The sequence below is a fragment of the Zonotrichia albicollis genome, chromosome 34, assembly GCF_047830755.1.
Source record: "Zonotrichia albicollis isolate bZonAlb1 chromosome 34, bZonAlb1.hap1, whole genome shotgun sequence".
NCBI classification, from domain to species: Eukaryota; Metazoa; Chordata; class Aves; order Passeriformes; family Passerellidae; genus Zonotrichia; species Zonotrichia albicollis.
In genome coordinates this window covers 2,047,299-2,062,113 of record NC_133852.1, presented here as the reverse complement: position 1 = coordinate 2,062,113, position 14,815 = coordinate 2,047,299, and the positions used below count along the sequence as shown (strand labels likewise).

Below are 14,815 nucleotides of genomic sequence, written 5' to 3'. Positions count from 1 at the left end.
GACTTGGAGTTTTTGGGGTTTTTTGGGTTTATTTGGGGATTTTGGGGGGCCCCCCTCAGCTCCCCTCCTTCTTGGCCACGATGACGACGGCGGAGGGAACCAGACCTGGAATGGGGAGGGGGAGATCAGGACCCCCCAAAATCACCCAGGGACCCCCCAAAACCCCCTATGGACCCCCAGTTTCCCCTCAGGACCCCCCAGATCCCCCCAAGGACACCCCGAAATCCCCTCAGGACCCCCCAGATCCCCCCAAATCCCCTCAAATCCCTTTAAGAGCTCCCCAAATCCCTTGGAGACCCCCCCAGTCCTCCAGGGACGCCCCAAATCACCCCAAGGACCCCTCAAACCCCCCTCAATTCACCCCCAAACCCTTCCAAGGACCCCCCAAACCTCCTGGAGATCCCCCCAGGGACCCCAAAACTCCCTCAAGGACCCTCAGTTCCCCCCAGGATTCCCAAACCCCTTGGAACTCACCAAGGACCCCCCAAAATTCCCCCTTAATTCCCTCAGGAACCCTAATATCCCTTTAAGGACCCCTCAAGTCCTTTTAAGGACCCCTAAATCCCCTTTAAATCAATTTAAGGGCCCTCAAATTCCTTTAAGGACCCCCCAAGTACCCCCCAAATCCCCTCAGGGACCTCCCAGATGCCACAGGGACCCACAAAGGACCCCCCAAATCCCTTCAAGGACCCCCCAGATCCCCTCCAAGCCCCGAAACGCCCCCGTTTGCCCACCCAGCTCCTGCAGGGGTTTCTCCATGTCCTCGTCGGTGAAGAGGCGCCGGGGAAAGGCCGTGCGGAGGCTGAAGGGCTCGGGGGGGCTCTGGGGGTCCCCCCCGGTGCCCCCCGTGCCCCCCGGGCCCCGGTGCAGCTCCACAAAGAGACGCACGGCCGCCAGCGGCTCCCGCGCGCGGAAACTCTGCGTGAGGGCGCGCCCGTCGGGGAGGCGCACCTGGGGAAAACGGGCCAAAAGTCAGGGAAAATGGCAAAAAATCGGCACAAAAATCAGCACAAAAATCAGCATAAAATGGCCCAAAATCATCCTGAATCAGCACAAAAAAACCAGCCAAAAATCAGCACAAAATGGCCCCATAACAGCCCAAAATCATCCTGAATCAGCACAAAAAAATCACCACAAAAATCAGCATAAAATGGCCCAAAATCATCCTGAATCAGCACAAAAAAACCAGCCAAAAATCAGGGAAAATGGCAAAAAATCAGCGCAAAAATCAGCATAAAATGGCCCAAAATCAGCCTGAATCAGCACAAAAAAAACAGCCAAAAATCAGCACAAATTAAAACCAGCACAAGTCAGCCCTAAATGATCCAAAATCAGCCCAAATGAGCCAAAATCACCCTAGGTCATCCTAAATCAGGCCCAAATCTCCCCTAAATTACCCAGAAACCCATCAAGGAGACCAAGATCACCCCAAAATCATCAAAATCAGTCCAAAATACCCCAAATCAGCCCAAAATTACCCAAAGATCATCATAAATCAGCCCAAAAGCACCGCTAGATCATCCAAAATCAGCCCTAATCACACCAAACCATCCAAAATCACCCTAAAATTCCCAGAAATCTTCCCAGATAACCCCAAAAATTCCCTGAAATCTCAGCAAGGAGCCCCAAAATCCCCCCCAAAATCCAGCAGGGAGGCCTGAAATCAATCAGGGCTCCCCCCAGACGCCCCCAGGACGCCCCAAAATCCCCCGAAAGCCCCCAAACACCCCCCAAGCCCCCCCGTGCCCACCTGGATCCGGCACTGGTCGTATTCCCGCGGCGCCGGCGCCTCCGGGGGGGGCTGGGCCGGGGGGGTCGGGGGGGTCGGGGCGAACTGGGGGGGACAGAGGGGGGAAATGGGGGAGGGGTCCTGGTGAGGATGGACCCAAACCGTGCTCGGGGGGTCCCCAAATTCTGTGGGAGCCCCAAAACCCCGTGGGATTCCCCAAAAATCCTTTGGGATCCCTCAATTTTTCAGGATTAAACCAATTTTTTGGGACCCCCCGCTCCCAGTCCTTATGGATTCCCCCCCCTTAAAATCATTGGGAACCCCCCAAATACTTCGAGATCCTCCTTAAATCCTTTGGGGTCCCCCCTGAAAATCCTTTGGGATGCCCCAAAATCTTTTGGGATTTTTCCAATTTTTTGAGGATCCCCCCAAAATCCTTTGGGATCTTCCCCAGTTTTTGGGGAGCCCTCAAATCCTTTGAGATCCCCCCTAAATCCTTTGGGGTCCCCTCCAAAAATCCTTTGAGGATCTCCCAAAATCTTTTGGGATTCTCCCAGTTGTTCAGGATTCCCCCAAATTCTGAGATTCCCAAAACCTTCTTGGATTTTTCCAATTTTTTGGGACCCTCCCCAGTCCTTTAGGATCACCTCAAAATTCTCTGGAATCCCCCCAAATCCTTTAAGATCCCTCCAAATTTTTTGGATCCCCCCGCCAAATCCTTTGCTATCCCCCAAATCCTTTGGAACCTCCCCAATTTTTTGGGGATCCCCCCAATTTTTGGGACCCCGCTCACCCTCTGCGCTCGCTCTGCCTTGTCCCTCTCAATCTTCTCCCGCACTCGCTGCCTGTGGGAACAGGGAAGGAAAATTCCGCGGATTTTGAGATTTCCTAAAAATTTTTGGGCTTCCCCAGGGGATTTTGGGGGTTTTTAGGAGGTTTTTGGGGGTTTTTTTGGGGCTCCCCGAGGTTTTGTGGGGCCGCGGGTTCTGAGGGAGCTTCCGGCGCTTGAGGCGCCCCCTGGCGGCCCAGAGGACCCGGGGTCCCTTTCCGGGGGTTTTAAATGAGAAAAATTCCGGTATTTTTGGAATTTTCTAAAACTTTTTGGGGCTTCTCGGGAGGTTTTGGAGTTTTTAAGGAGGTTTTTGGGTTATTTTGGGGTTCCCCGAGGTTTTGTGGGCCGGGGGTTCTGAGGGGTTCATGAGGCGACCCAGGAGACTCGGTGTGACAGCCCTTCCTGAGGGTTTTAAATGAGAAAAAATCCGGGAGTTCTTGGATTTCCCAAAACTTTCTGATCTCTCTCGGGAGGTTTTGGGGGTTTTAAGGAGGTTTTTGGGGTTTTCGGGGATTTTTTGGGTTTTCTCGAGGTTTTGTGGGGCCGCGGGTTCTGAGGGAGCTTCCGGCGCTTGAGGCGCCCCCTGGCGGCCCGGAGGGCTCGGCCCGGGCTGTTCCTTTCTGGGATTTTTTTGGGGTGAAATTTCGGGATTTCAGCGCAGTTTTGGGGCTCCCTTGGGGCCGTTCCCCTCTCACCGCGCCGCCCTCTCCTCGGCCCGGTCCCGCCGCCGCTCCTCGGCCGCCCGGCGCCGCTCCTCGTCCCGGCGCCATTCGCGCAGCTTGGCCAGCTCCTGGCCCCGGCGGCGCCGCTCGCGCTCCTCCCCGGCCTCCGACAGGGCCCTGAACCCCAAAGAACCCTGAGCCCCAAAATAACCCTGAACCCTGAAATAACCCTGAACCCCTAAATCACCCCGAACCCCAAATCCTAAACCCTAAAATAACCCTGAACCCCAAATTCTGAACCCTGAAATAGCCCTGAACCCCAAATCCTGAACCCCTAAATCACCCTGAACCCCAAATTCTGAACCCTAAAATCATCCTGAAATCCAAATTCTGAACCCTGAAATAACCCTGAACCCCAAATTCTGAACCCTAAAACCACCCTGAAACCCAAAACTCTGAACCCCAAACCCACAAAAATCCTGTAATCACTGAAACCCCTCTGCTCTCGCTTTTGCCCGGCCTCTGACAACGCCCTGGGACCCCAAAATCACCCTGAACCCCAAATCCTGAACCCCTAAGTCATCCTGAACCTTAAAAATTCTCACCTGATCCTCCAAATTCCCCCACTGAAACTTCAGAAATTTCATTTAGAACCCCAGAATTCCACCCTGAACACTAAATTCCCCACTGGACCCCAAAATTCCTCTCGAACATCCAAATTTCCCTCTTAAATCTCCAAATTCCCCCCCAAACCCTCCATATGTCCCCAAATTCCCTCTCCAGACCCCCAAATTTTCCTTCTAAATCCCCAAATCCAACCCCAAAACCCCAAATTTCCCCTTCAACCCCAAATTCCCTCCCCAAACCCCTGAATTTCCCCCCTCAAACCCACAAATCCCCCCTTGAACCCCCAAATTTCTTCCCCAATTCCCTCAAAACCCCCAAATTTTCCCTTTCAACCCCTAAATCCCCTCCCCAAACACCCAAATTCCCCCCTTGAACCCCAAATTCCCCCCAGATTCACCCCTCAAACCCCCAAATTTCCCATTTTAACCCCAAATTCCCCCAAATCCCCCCCAAATTCACTTCTGGGTCTCGTCCTGCTCCCCCGGCGGCGCCCGGGGCCCCCCCAGCAGCGCCCCCAGGTCCGGGGGGGTCTCGGGGTCCGAGTCCGAGTCGGGGTCGTCCTCGTGAGCCACCAGCCTGGGGGGGGTCCCAAAATCAGGGGGGGTCCCCAAAACTGGGGGGTCCTGGCGGGGTCTCAGGGGGGATTTGGGGGAAATTTGGGGTCTCAGGGGGATTTTGGGGGTCCTGGAGGGGTTTTGGGGGGTCTCAGGGTGGTTTTTGGGGCTCCCTGGGGGGGCCTAAGGGGAGATTTGGGGTCCTTGGGGGAGTTTTGGGGGTCCATGGGGCGTTATTAGGGGGGTTTGAGGGGGTCCCTGGCAGGGTTTGGGGTCTCGGGGGTTTTTTGGGGGTCTCAGGGTGGCTTTTGGGGCTCCCTGGTGGAGTCTAATGGGAAATTTGGGGTCTCGGGGAGGTTTTGGGGTTCCCAGGGGGGTTTTGAGGGGTCCCAAGGGAGAATTTTGGGGTCTCAGGGTCTTTTTGGGGGGTTCCAGGGGAGTTTTGGGGGGTCCTGGGGAGCTTTTTGGGGGTCTCAGGGGGGTTTTAGGGGGTCTCTGGATGTCCTGGGAGTGTTTTGGGGGTCCTGGGGGATTTCTGGGGGTTCCCGGGAGGGATTTTTTGGGGTTCCCGGTTGTTTTTGGGGTCCCGTCGTTTCCCGTTCCCCCCCTCACCAGTCCATGGCCGGTTCCACCCCGCGGTTCCCGGTCAGCGCCAGCGCCTTCGCCCCTGCGGGACCGACCCGGGAGGGATCACGGGGGAGCTCCGGGACCCCCCAAATCCCCCCACAATCCCGGGACCCCCCAAATCTCCCCCGGGACCCGCAAATCCCCCCTGGGACCCCCTAAATCCCCCCCGGGACCCCCCAGACCCCTCCCGGCTCCCATTCCTGGCCCCTCTCCGGTTACCGCGGGCTCCCTCCCGTCCCTCCCCGCTGTCCCCGCCCTCACGCTCGCCGGGCCCCGAATCCCATCTCCAGCAGCGCCTCCAGGGCCCGCCCGGCCCGGCCCCGCCGCCCGCCGCCATCATGGCGGCACCGGCGCCTTGTGTGACGTCATGTGGGGGCGGGGAGAGGGGGCGGGGTCAGGGTCACGTGGAGACGGGGGCCAGGAAGGGACAGAAGGCGACGGGAACGCGAATGGAGCTGAGAAATCCAAAATGAGGCGCCGAAATCACTCCAAAATAATCCAAAACCAACCCAAAAATAATCCAAAACTCACCCAAAACCCAAGCCAGAAATAGCTTGAAACCAACCCAAAAATAGCCCAAGACCCGACCCCAAAAGCGCCCTAAAGTGACTGCAAAACCAACGCAAAAATACCTCAAAACCCGACCCCAAAACCAACCCGAATTAATCCCTAAATTGCTGTAAACTGACCCCAAAACCTCTCCCAAAAAAACCCTGAAACCAACCCAAAAAAAACCCAAAATCCGACCAAAACCGCCCCCCAAGTGACCTCAAAACCAACCCAAAAATACTCCAAAACCTACCAAAAAATAGCCCAAAACTCACCCAAAAATAGCCCAAATCACAACCCCAAAATCACAAAAAAAAAAATACCCCAAAATTCTTAAATTTGGACCAGATTTTCTTCGGGTTGATTATGGGGGGGAGATTTTGGGGGCATTGAGGGGGATTTTGGGGGAAATTTGGAAGAATTTGGGGGGAATTTTGGGGAAAATGGGGAGGAATTTGGAGGAAATTTGGGGGAATCTGAGGGGAATTGGGGGGATTTTGGGGGCTCCCGTCCCTCCCCCCCCTCCCCCTCCCGAAATAAATCCCGACTCATTTTCGGGGTGTGGGGAGGGGCCGAAGCCTTTATTGACACCCCCAAAACGGGGGGAGGGGCGGGGGGGCGGGGCTCAGGAGCTGGAGCAGAGATGGCGCTGCCGGAGGGGGAGGGGCCGTCCGCGAGAGCCTGGGGGAGGGGCGTGGGCGTGGCCTCCTCCTGCTGCCCCGCCCCCTCCGCTTCCTCCTCTTCCTCCGGCCCCTCCCCCTCCTTGGGGGCGGCGCTGAGCAGGGGGCGGGTCTGGGGAGGGGGGGAGGGGCGGTCAGAGACCCCAGACCCAAAATTTGGGCCCCTCCCCCCATATTTGGGCCCCCTCCCACCTCCAAATTTGGGCCCTTCCTCCTCCAAAAATAAGTCACTCCCCCCTCAAATTGGCTCCTCCCCCCAAATTGGCCACTCCCTCCCAAATTGTGGCCCCTCCCCACAATTTTGAGCCCCTCCCTCTTCCAAACTTGGCCCCTCCCCCAAAAATTCTGCCCCTCCCCCAATATGGGGCCCCTCCTCCCAAATTGTGCCCCTCCCCCCAAATTTGGGCCCCTCCCCCCCCTTTGGATTTTGGGGTTTTTTTTTGGGGGTCGCTGCCCCTCCCCCACCTGGGCCGGGCTCTGAGGCTCCGACGTTTTCGGGCTCCTCCGAATTCTGGGGGGGGTCTTGGAGGTCTGGGGAGGGGGGAGAGGGGGGAGAAAGAATCAACTTGAACATTCCCAAAAATCCCCAAAATCCCACCCAAAAATCTTCTTCCAAATCCCTCCGAAACATCCCCAAAATCTCCAAATTTCCCCCAAAAATTTCCCCTGAAAAATCCCCAAATCCTCCCAAAATTTCCCCAAATTCTGCAGCCCCTCCCCGTCCCCTGGCCCCTCCCCCCTCCCCCATTGCCCCGCCCCCATCTCTCACCTGTCCCCTCCCCCTCCCCGGTGGCTCCTCCTCGGTTCCTTCGCTCCTGTTGGGGGAGGGGCTCAGGTGAGCTCAGCAGTGGGGGAGGGGCGGGGGAATCCCCCAGCCCCGCCCCCTTTCGCCATTAGCCCCGCCCTCTCCCTTAGCCCCCTCCCCCAATTTCGGGGTTTACCTGTGGCGGGCGGGGGCGGGGCCTTTGGGGGCCCCTCCCCCACTGCAGGTACCCCGCCCAGGGTCAGCAAAGCCAGGAGGGTCCAGTTCCCGGCCACGCCCACAACCGCTGACGTCACAGGGAAGTGATAGAGCAGGTACCTGGGGACCGGTGTGACACGTGTGTGACACGTGTGTGTGACATGTGTGTGACACAGGGACAGGTGTGTGACACAGGGACAGGTGTGTGACACAGGGACAGGTGTGTGACAGTTCCCGGCCACGCCCACAACCGCTGACGTCACAGGGAAGTGATAGAGCAGGTACCTGGGGACAGGTGTGACACGTGTGTGACACGTGTGTGACGTGTGTGTGACACAGGGACAGGTGTGTGACACGTGTGTGACGTGTGTGTGACGTGTGTGTGACACAGGGACAGGTGTGTGACACAGGGACAGGTGTGTGATGTGTGTGACAGTTCCCCGGCCACGCCCACAACCGCTGACGTCACGGGGAAATGGTACAGCAGGTACCTGGGGACAGGTTTAGGCCGGGTTTGGCACAGGTGTAACCCAGGTTTAGGGCAGGTTTAGAGCAGGTTACCGGCAGAGTTTGGGTCAGTTTTAACCCAGGTTTAACCCAGGTTTAAGGCAGGTTTGGGGCAGTTTTAGGCCAGGTGTAAGGCAGGTTTAGGCCAGGTTTAGGGCAGGTTTAGGTCAGGTTTAGGCCAGGTTTAGGCCAGGTTTAGGCCAGGTTTAGGCCAGGTTTAGGCCAGGTTTAGGCCGGGTTTGGGGCCAGGTTTAGGCCAGGTTTAGGCCAGGTTTAGGCCAGGTTTGGGGCAGTTTTAGGCCAGATTTAGGCCAGGTTTAAGGCAGGTTTGGGGCAGTTTTAGGCCAGGTTTGGGGCAGGTTTAGGCCAGGTTTAGGCCAGGTTTAGGCCGGGTTTGGGGCAGTTTTAGGCCAGGTTTGGGGCAGTTTTAGGCCAGGTTTAGGCCAGGTTTAGGCCAGGTTTAGGCCAGGTTTAGGCCAGGTTTAGGCCAGGTTTAGGCCGGGTTTAGGCCAGGTTTAGGCCAGGTTTAGGCCAGGTTTAGGCCGCGTTTAGGCCAGGTTTAGGGCAGGTTTAGGCCAGGTTTAGGCCGGATTTAGGCCGGGTCTGGGGTTACCTGAGGCCGCTGAAGTGCGCGTGCACGCGCAGCCGCGCCCCGTAGAGCTGCACCGGCGGCTGCGGATCTCAACCAGAGCCCCCGCGGTGGGCGAGTACTGGGGAGGGGGAAATGAGGGGTCAGGGACCCCCAAAATATCCCCAAAATTACCCTGGGACACCCAAAGTATCCCGAAAACCACCCTGGGACCCCAAAATATCCCCAGAAAATCCCCAAAACCCCCTGGTACCCACAAAATATCCCCCAATTATCCCCCAAAATACCCCAAACCCCCCCAGGACGTCCCCAAATTCCCCTGAGACCCCCTGAGACCCCCCTAGGGACCCCCCAAATCCCCCCTCAGACCCCATAAATCCCCCCAAAACCCCACTGGGATGCCCTGGGATCCCCCAAGGACCTCCCAAACCCCCTCTGGGACCCTCCAGGCCCCCCAAGCCCCCCAGCTGGACCCCAGACCCACGGGGTCCTCGCGGTAGCGCCCCATCAGCTCCAGCTCCAGGGTCTGGCTCTGCTCCGCGAAGCCGCTGAGGAAGAGTCCGGCGAAGGCCGCGGTGTGCAGGGCCCGGAGCAGGCGGGAGCGATAGTGCAGCATGGCCTGGGACCCCAAAAACACTCTGAGACCCCAAATCCATCGGAAACCCCACCCTAAATACAGCCCTGAGACCCCAAACCCACCCCAAACCCACCCCAAAGGCCGCATGTGCAGGGCCCGCAGCATGGCCTGGGACCCCAAAAACACTCTGAGACCCCAAAACCACCCCCAAATCCCACCCTAAATACAGCCCTGACACCCCAAACCCACCCCAAATACAGCCCTGAGACCCCAAACCCACCCCAAACCCACCCTAAATACAGCCCTGAGACCCCAAACCCACCCTAAATACAGCCCTGAGACCCCAAACCAACCCTAAACACAGCCCTGAGACCCCAAACCCACCCTAAATACAGCCCTGAGACCCCAAACCCACCCCAAATCCCACCCTAAATACAGCCCTGAGACCCCAAACCCACCCCAAACCCACCCTAAATACAGCCCTGAGACCCCAAACCCACCCTAAATACAGCCCTGAGACCCCAAACCAACCCTAAACACAGCCCTGAGACCCCAAACCCACCCTAAATACAGCCCTGAGACCCCAAACCCACCCCAAAGGCCGCATGTGCAGGGCCCGCAGCATGGCCTGGGACCCCAAAAACATCCTAAACCCATCCCAAATCCCACCCAGAGACCCCAAAAACACCACAAATCCATCCCAAATCCTAAATGGGACCCCAAACCCCAAATGGGACCCCAAATCCCACCCAGAGACCCCAAAAACACCACAAATCCAACCCTGGGACCCCAAATCCATCCCAAATCCCACCCAGAGAGCCCAAATCCAGCCCAGAGCCTTCCAATCCCATCCAGACCCCAAATCCTCAAATCCCAGCCCAAAGTCCCAGTCCCAGTTCCCATTCCAGTTCATTCCCAGTTCCCAATCTCATTCCCAGTTCAATTCCAGTTCAATCCAGTCAATCCCAGTTCATTCCCAGTTTATCCCAGTCAATCCCAGTCAATCCCAGTTCAATCCCAGTTCAATCCCAGTTTATCCCAGTCAATCCCAGTCAATCCCAGTTCATTCCCAGTTTATCCCAGCCCAATTCCAGTCTATCCCAGTCAATCCCAGTTCAATCCCAGTCAATCCCAGTTCAATCCCAGTCAATCCCAGTCTATCCCAGTTTATCCCAGTCAATCCCAGTCAATCCCAGTTTATCCCAGTTCAATCCCGTTCACCCCAGCTCAATCCCAGTCAATCCCATCCCATTCCCAGTCAATCCCAGTTCATTCCCAGCCCAATCCCAGTCAATCCCAGTTCAATCCCAGCCCATTCCCAGTCAATCCCAGTCTATCCCAGTTCAATCCCAGTCAATCCAGTCAATCCCAGTCTATCCCAGTACCGATCTCTCGCTCCTGGCCAGGGTTTTGCCGTCACTCCCGTACAGGCTCAGCCCCACCATGAACATCCCCAGCTCTCGGTTCAATCCCAGTTCATTCCCAGTTCAATCCCGTTCAATCCCAGTCAATCCCAGTCTGTCCCAGCCCATTCCCAGTCAATCCCAGTCTGTCCCAGTACCGATCTCTCGCTCCTGGCCAGCGTTTTGCCGTCACTCCCGTACAGGCTCAGCCCCACCATGAACATCCCCAGCTCTCGGTTCACCGGCGACTCCGGCAGCTCCAGCTCCAGCGAGATCCGGTACAGCTGCCCATAGAGTAACACCTGAGGGTGAAATACACCTGGGTTACACCTGGGTTACACCTGGGTTACACCTGGTACAGCTGGTATACACCTGGGTTACACCTGGTATACACCTGGGTTACACCTGGTACACCTGGGATACACCTGGGATACACCTGGTACACCTGGGATACACCTGGGTTATACCTGAGATACACCTGGGTTACACCTGGGTTACACCTGGGATACACCTGGGTTACACCTGGTATACCTGGGCATGGCTAACATACACCTGAGATACACCTGGGTTACACCTGGTACACCTGGAGTGCCTAACATACACCTGGGATACACCTGGGTTATACCTGAGATACACCTGGGTTACACCTGGGCATGGCCAACATACACCTGGGATACACCTGGGTTATACCTGGTACACCTGGGATACACCTGGTACAGCTGGGATACACCCGGGATACACCTGAGATACACCTGGCCATATATGGTCATACCTGGACACACCTGAGTTACACCTGGTGCAGCTGGGTTACACCTGGGAGTGCCTAACATACACCTGAGATACACCTGGGTTACACCTGGGATACACCTGGGTTACACCTGGTACAGCTGGGTTACACCTGAGATACACCTGGCCATATATGGTCATACCTGGACACACCTGAGTTACACCTGGTGCAGCTGGGAATGGCATTTTTGGGATATTTTCAGCACATTTTGACCCCAAACCCCCCAGAATTTTTGGGGATATTTTCAGGACATTTTGGCCCCAAATTCCCCAGATTTTGCGACATTTCCAGAACCTTCTCGCGGTGCTCCCCCAGCAGGGACACGTTGGCCGTGGGGAAGGAGCAGAGCTCGGGCCCGGGGCGCTCACAGTCCGACCTGGGGGGGCAAAAATGGGGTCAGGGATGAGAAATACCCCCCGAAAACACCCAAAACCACCCCAAAATCCCCCAAAACCACCCTAAAATCACCCCAAAACCCCACACACCCCAAAAACCCCTCCCAGCCTCACCTGGACACACCTGAACCCCCTAAAACCCTTCTCAGCCCCACCTGGGCCCCCAAAAACCCCCCACCTGAGCACACCTGGACACACCCAAATCCCCAAAAAGCCCTCCCAGCCCCACCTGAAGCCCCTCAAAACCCCACCTGAACACACCTGAAACCCCCCCCAAACCCCTCCCAGCCCCACCTGGACACACGTGAACCTCTCAAACCCCCCCAAAACCGCTCCCAACGTCCCCAAACCCCACATTTACCTGAACCCCAGGTGCAGCAGGTGCACCCAAACCCCCCCAAAGCCCCCCAAAGCCCCCCAAACTCCCCATTTACCTGAACCCCAGGTGCAGCAGGTGCACCCAAACCCCCCCAAAGCCCCCCAAAGCCCCCCAAACTCCCCATTTACCTGAACCCCAGGTGCAGCAGGTGCACCCAAACCCCCCAAAGCCCCCCAAACCCCACATTTACCTGAAGGCCAGGTGCAGCAGGTGCACCCAAACCCCTCAAACCCCACATTTACCTGAACCCCAGGTGCACCCAAACCCACCCAAACCCCCAAAAACCCCCCAAACCCCCCCCATTTACCTGAAGGCCAGGTGCAGCAGGTGCACCCAAACCCCCAAAAACCCCCCAAAGCCCCCCAAACCCCCCATTTACCTGAACCCCAGGTGCAGCAGGTGCACCCAAACCCCCCCAAACCCCCCCAAAGCCCCCCAAAGCCCCCCAAAGCCCCCCATTCACCTGAACCCCAGGTGCAGCAGGTGCACCCAAACCCCCCCAAACCCCCCAAAGCCCCCCAAACCCCCCATTCACCTGAACCCCAGGTGCAGCAGGTGCACCCAAACCCCCAAAAGCCCCCCAAACCCCCCCATTCACCTGAACCCCAGGTGCAGCAGGTGCACCCAAACCCCTCAAACCCCACATTCACCTGAACCCCAGGTGCAGCAGGTGCACCCAAACCCCCCCAAAGCCCCCCAAACCCCCCCATTCACCTGAACCCCAGGTGCAGCAGGTGCACCCAAACCCCCCAAAAACCCCCCAAACCCCCCCATTCACCTGAAGGCCAGGTGCACCCAAACCCCCCCAAACCCCCCAAAGCCCCCAAAGCCCCCATTCACCTGAACCCCAGGTGCAGCAGGTGCACCCAAACCCCTCAAACCCCACATTTACCTGAACCCCAGGTGCAGCAGGTGCACCCAAACCCCCCCAAAGCCCCCCAAACCCCCTATTCACCTGAAGGCCAGGTGCAGCGGCCGCAGCACGGCGGCCGCGGGCAGGTAGGCCCAGTAGAAGGAGCCGTAGAGGAAACACGGAGCCCCAGAGCAGCAGCAGCGCCAGGCTCAGCCCCAGCGCCCCCCGCAGCAGCGCCCGCCGCGCCCCCCGCCCCACCTGAGCCCCCCAGGTGAGCAACGGGGGGGGCGGGGCCGCGGGGAAACCCCCCGGCGCCATGGGAGCCCCATCGGAGGGGGAGGGGCTGGAAAAAAACGGAATGGGAGGGGTTAAAATGGGAGGGGTTAAACAGGGACACGCCCCCAGCTGAGCCCCGCCCACACCTGAGCCCCCCCACGTGAGCATTTGGGGGGGCGGGGCCGTGGGAGCCCCCGTGGGAGGGGGAGGGGCTGCCAAAAACCAGAATGGGAGGGGTTAAAATGGGAGGGGAAGGGGTTAAACCACGCCCCCAGCCACACCTGAACCCCCCCAGGTGAGCATTGGGGGGGCGGGGCCATGGGAGCCCCCAATGGGAGGGGGGGATTAAACTGGGAGGGAAAGGGTTAAAATTGCAGGGGAGGGGCTAAAAAGGGGTTAAAATGGGAGGGAAAGGGTTAAACCCCGCCCCCAGCTGAGCCCCGCCCACACCTGAGCGCCCCCGTTGAGCATTGGGGGGGCGGGGCCGTGGGAACGCCCAATGGGAGGGGGAGGGGTTAAAGTGGGAGGGGTTAAACGGGGGGAGGGGCAGGACCACGCCCCCATGGAGGCGGAACCCCTCCCCCAATTCCCCTCCCCCACCCCGAAATCTCGTGGGAACCCCAAAATTCCCTTCCAAAAGTTCCCTTCCCCCACCCCCAAATCCCCTCCCAAAAATTTCGGCTCCGTTCCCAAAATCTGGGGGGGAAACCCCAAAATTCCCTCCCCCAAATTTAAGGGGGAGCCCCAAAATTCCCCCTCCCCACCCCAAAATCTCTGGGGCAACCCCAAAAATTCCCTGCTAAAAATTTCCTTCCCCCACCCCAAAATTCCCTCTCCAACGCCGAAATTTCCTCCCAAAAATTCTGCCCCCAAACCCCAAAAATCTGTGGCGTGATCCCAAAATTCCCACCCCAAAATTCCCTCCCTAAAATCCCTTCCCCATTCTCAAATTTGGGGGGAAATCCCAAAATTCCCAACCAGAAAATTCCCTCTCCAACCCCAAAGTTTCCTCCCAAAAATTCCGCCCCAACCCCAAATTCTGTGGGGAATTCCCAAAATTCCCTCCCAAAATTCCTGCCCAAAACTTCCCGTCCCAACCACAAAATTCTCTCCCTAAAATTTCCTCCCCCACCCCAAAATTCCATCCCAAAAATTTCAGCTCCAACCCCAAAATCTGTGAGGGAAATCGCAAATTCCCTCCCTAAAATTCCCCCTCCCCTTTCCAAAATTTGGGGAGGAAACTCCAAAAATCCCCTCTCCAACCCCAAAATTCCCTCCCCAAAATTCCCTCTTCCATCCCCACCTAAAATTTGGGGGCCAGTCCCAAAATTCCGTCCCCATTCCCAAAATCTGTGAGGGAAATCCCAAAATTCCCACCCCAAAATTCCCTCCCTAAATCCCTTCCCCCGCACCAAAAGTCCCTCCCAAAAATTTTGGATCCATTCCCAAAATCTCATTGGGAAATCCCAAAATTTCCCCTCCCCATTCCTAAAATCTCCAGGGAACCCCAAAATTCCCCCTCTTGTCCCAAAATTTGGGATTGTTCCCAAAATTTCCTCCCTAAAACTCCCAGTTCAGCCCCAAAATTTGAGATTATTCCCAAGATTTCCTCTCTAGAGCCCCAAAATTTGGGACTTCCCCAAAAATTTCATCCCCAGACCCCCCAAAATCATTCGAAAGCCCCAAAATTCATCAGGGTAGCCCCAAAAATTTGGGATTTTTTCCAAAAATTCCCTCTCCAGATCCCCAAAATTTGGGATTTCCCCCCAAATTCCCTTCCCCACACCCCAAACTCCCCTCTTGGATCCCAAATTTGGGATTTCCCCCC

At 57.1% G+C, this 14,815-nt stretch overlaps 2 protein-coding genes across 2 annotated transcripts; both read right to left on the bottom strand.

Moving 5' to 3' along the window:
• Positions 1-9: 9 nt before the first annotated feature.
• Positions 10-5,443, bottom strand: UBXN1 (UBX domain protein 1). Its single transcript, XM_074531167.1, has 8 exons — positions 5,293-5,443; positions 5,017-5,070; positions 4,310-4,426; positions 3,257-3,400; positions 2,523-2,574; positions 1,751-1,834; positions 735-951; positions 10-105 (listed from the first exon to the last, which is right to left on the bottom strand). The coding sequence occupies exons 1-8, from the start codon at positions 5,313-5,315 to the stop codon at positions 56-58; spliced, it is 741 nt and encodes a 246-aa protein (XP_074387268.1). The 5' UTR covers positions 5,316-5,443; the 3' UTR covers positions 10-55.
• A 762-nt stretch (positions 5,444-6,205) lies between these two features.
• BSCL2 (BSCL2 lipid droplet biogenesis associated, seipin) lies at positions 6,206-13,096 on the bottom strand. The gene is given in 12 exon segments (XM_074531051.1): positions 6,206-6,372; positions 6,558-6,791; positions 7,030-7,075; positions 7,202-7,258; positions 7,260-7,341; positions 8,342-8,393; positions 8,396-8,438; positions 8,802-8,936; positions 10,456-10,599; positions 11,379-11,460; positions 12,814-12,887; positions 12,889-13,096. Coding segments are annotated over 12 exon segments (1,257 nt in total). The 5' UTR covers positions 13,030-13,096.
• Between the last annotated feature and the right edge of the window lie 1,719 nt (positions 13,097-14,815).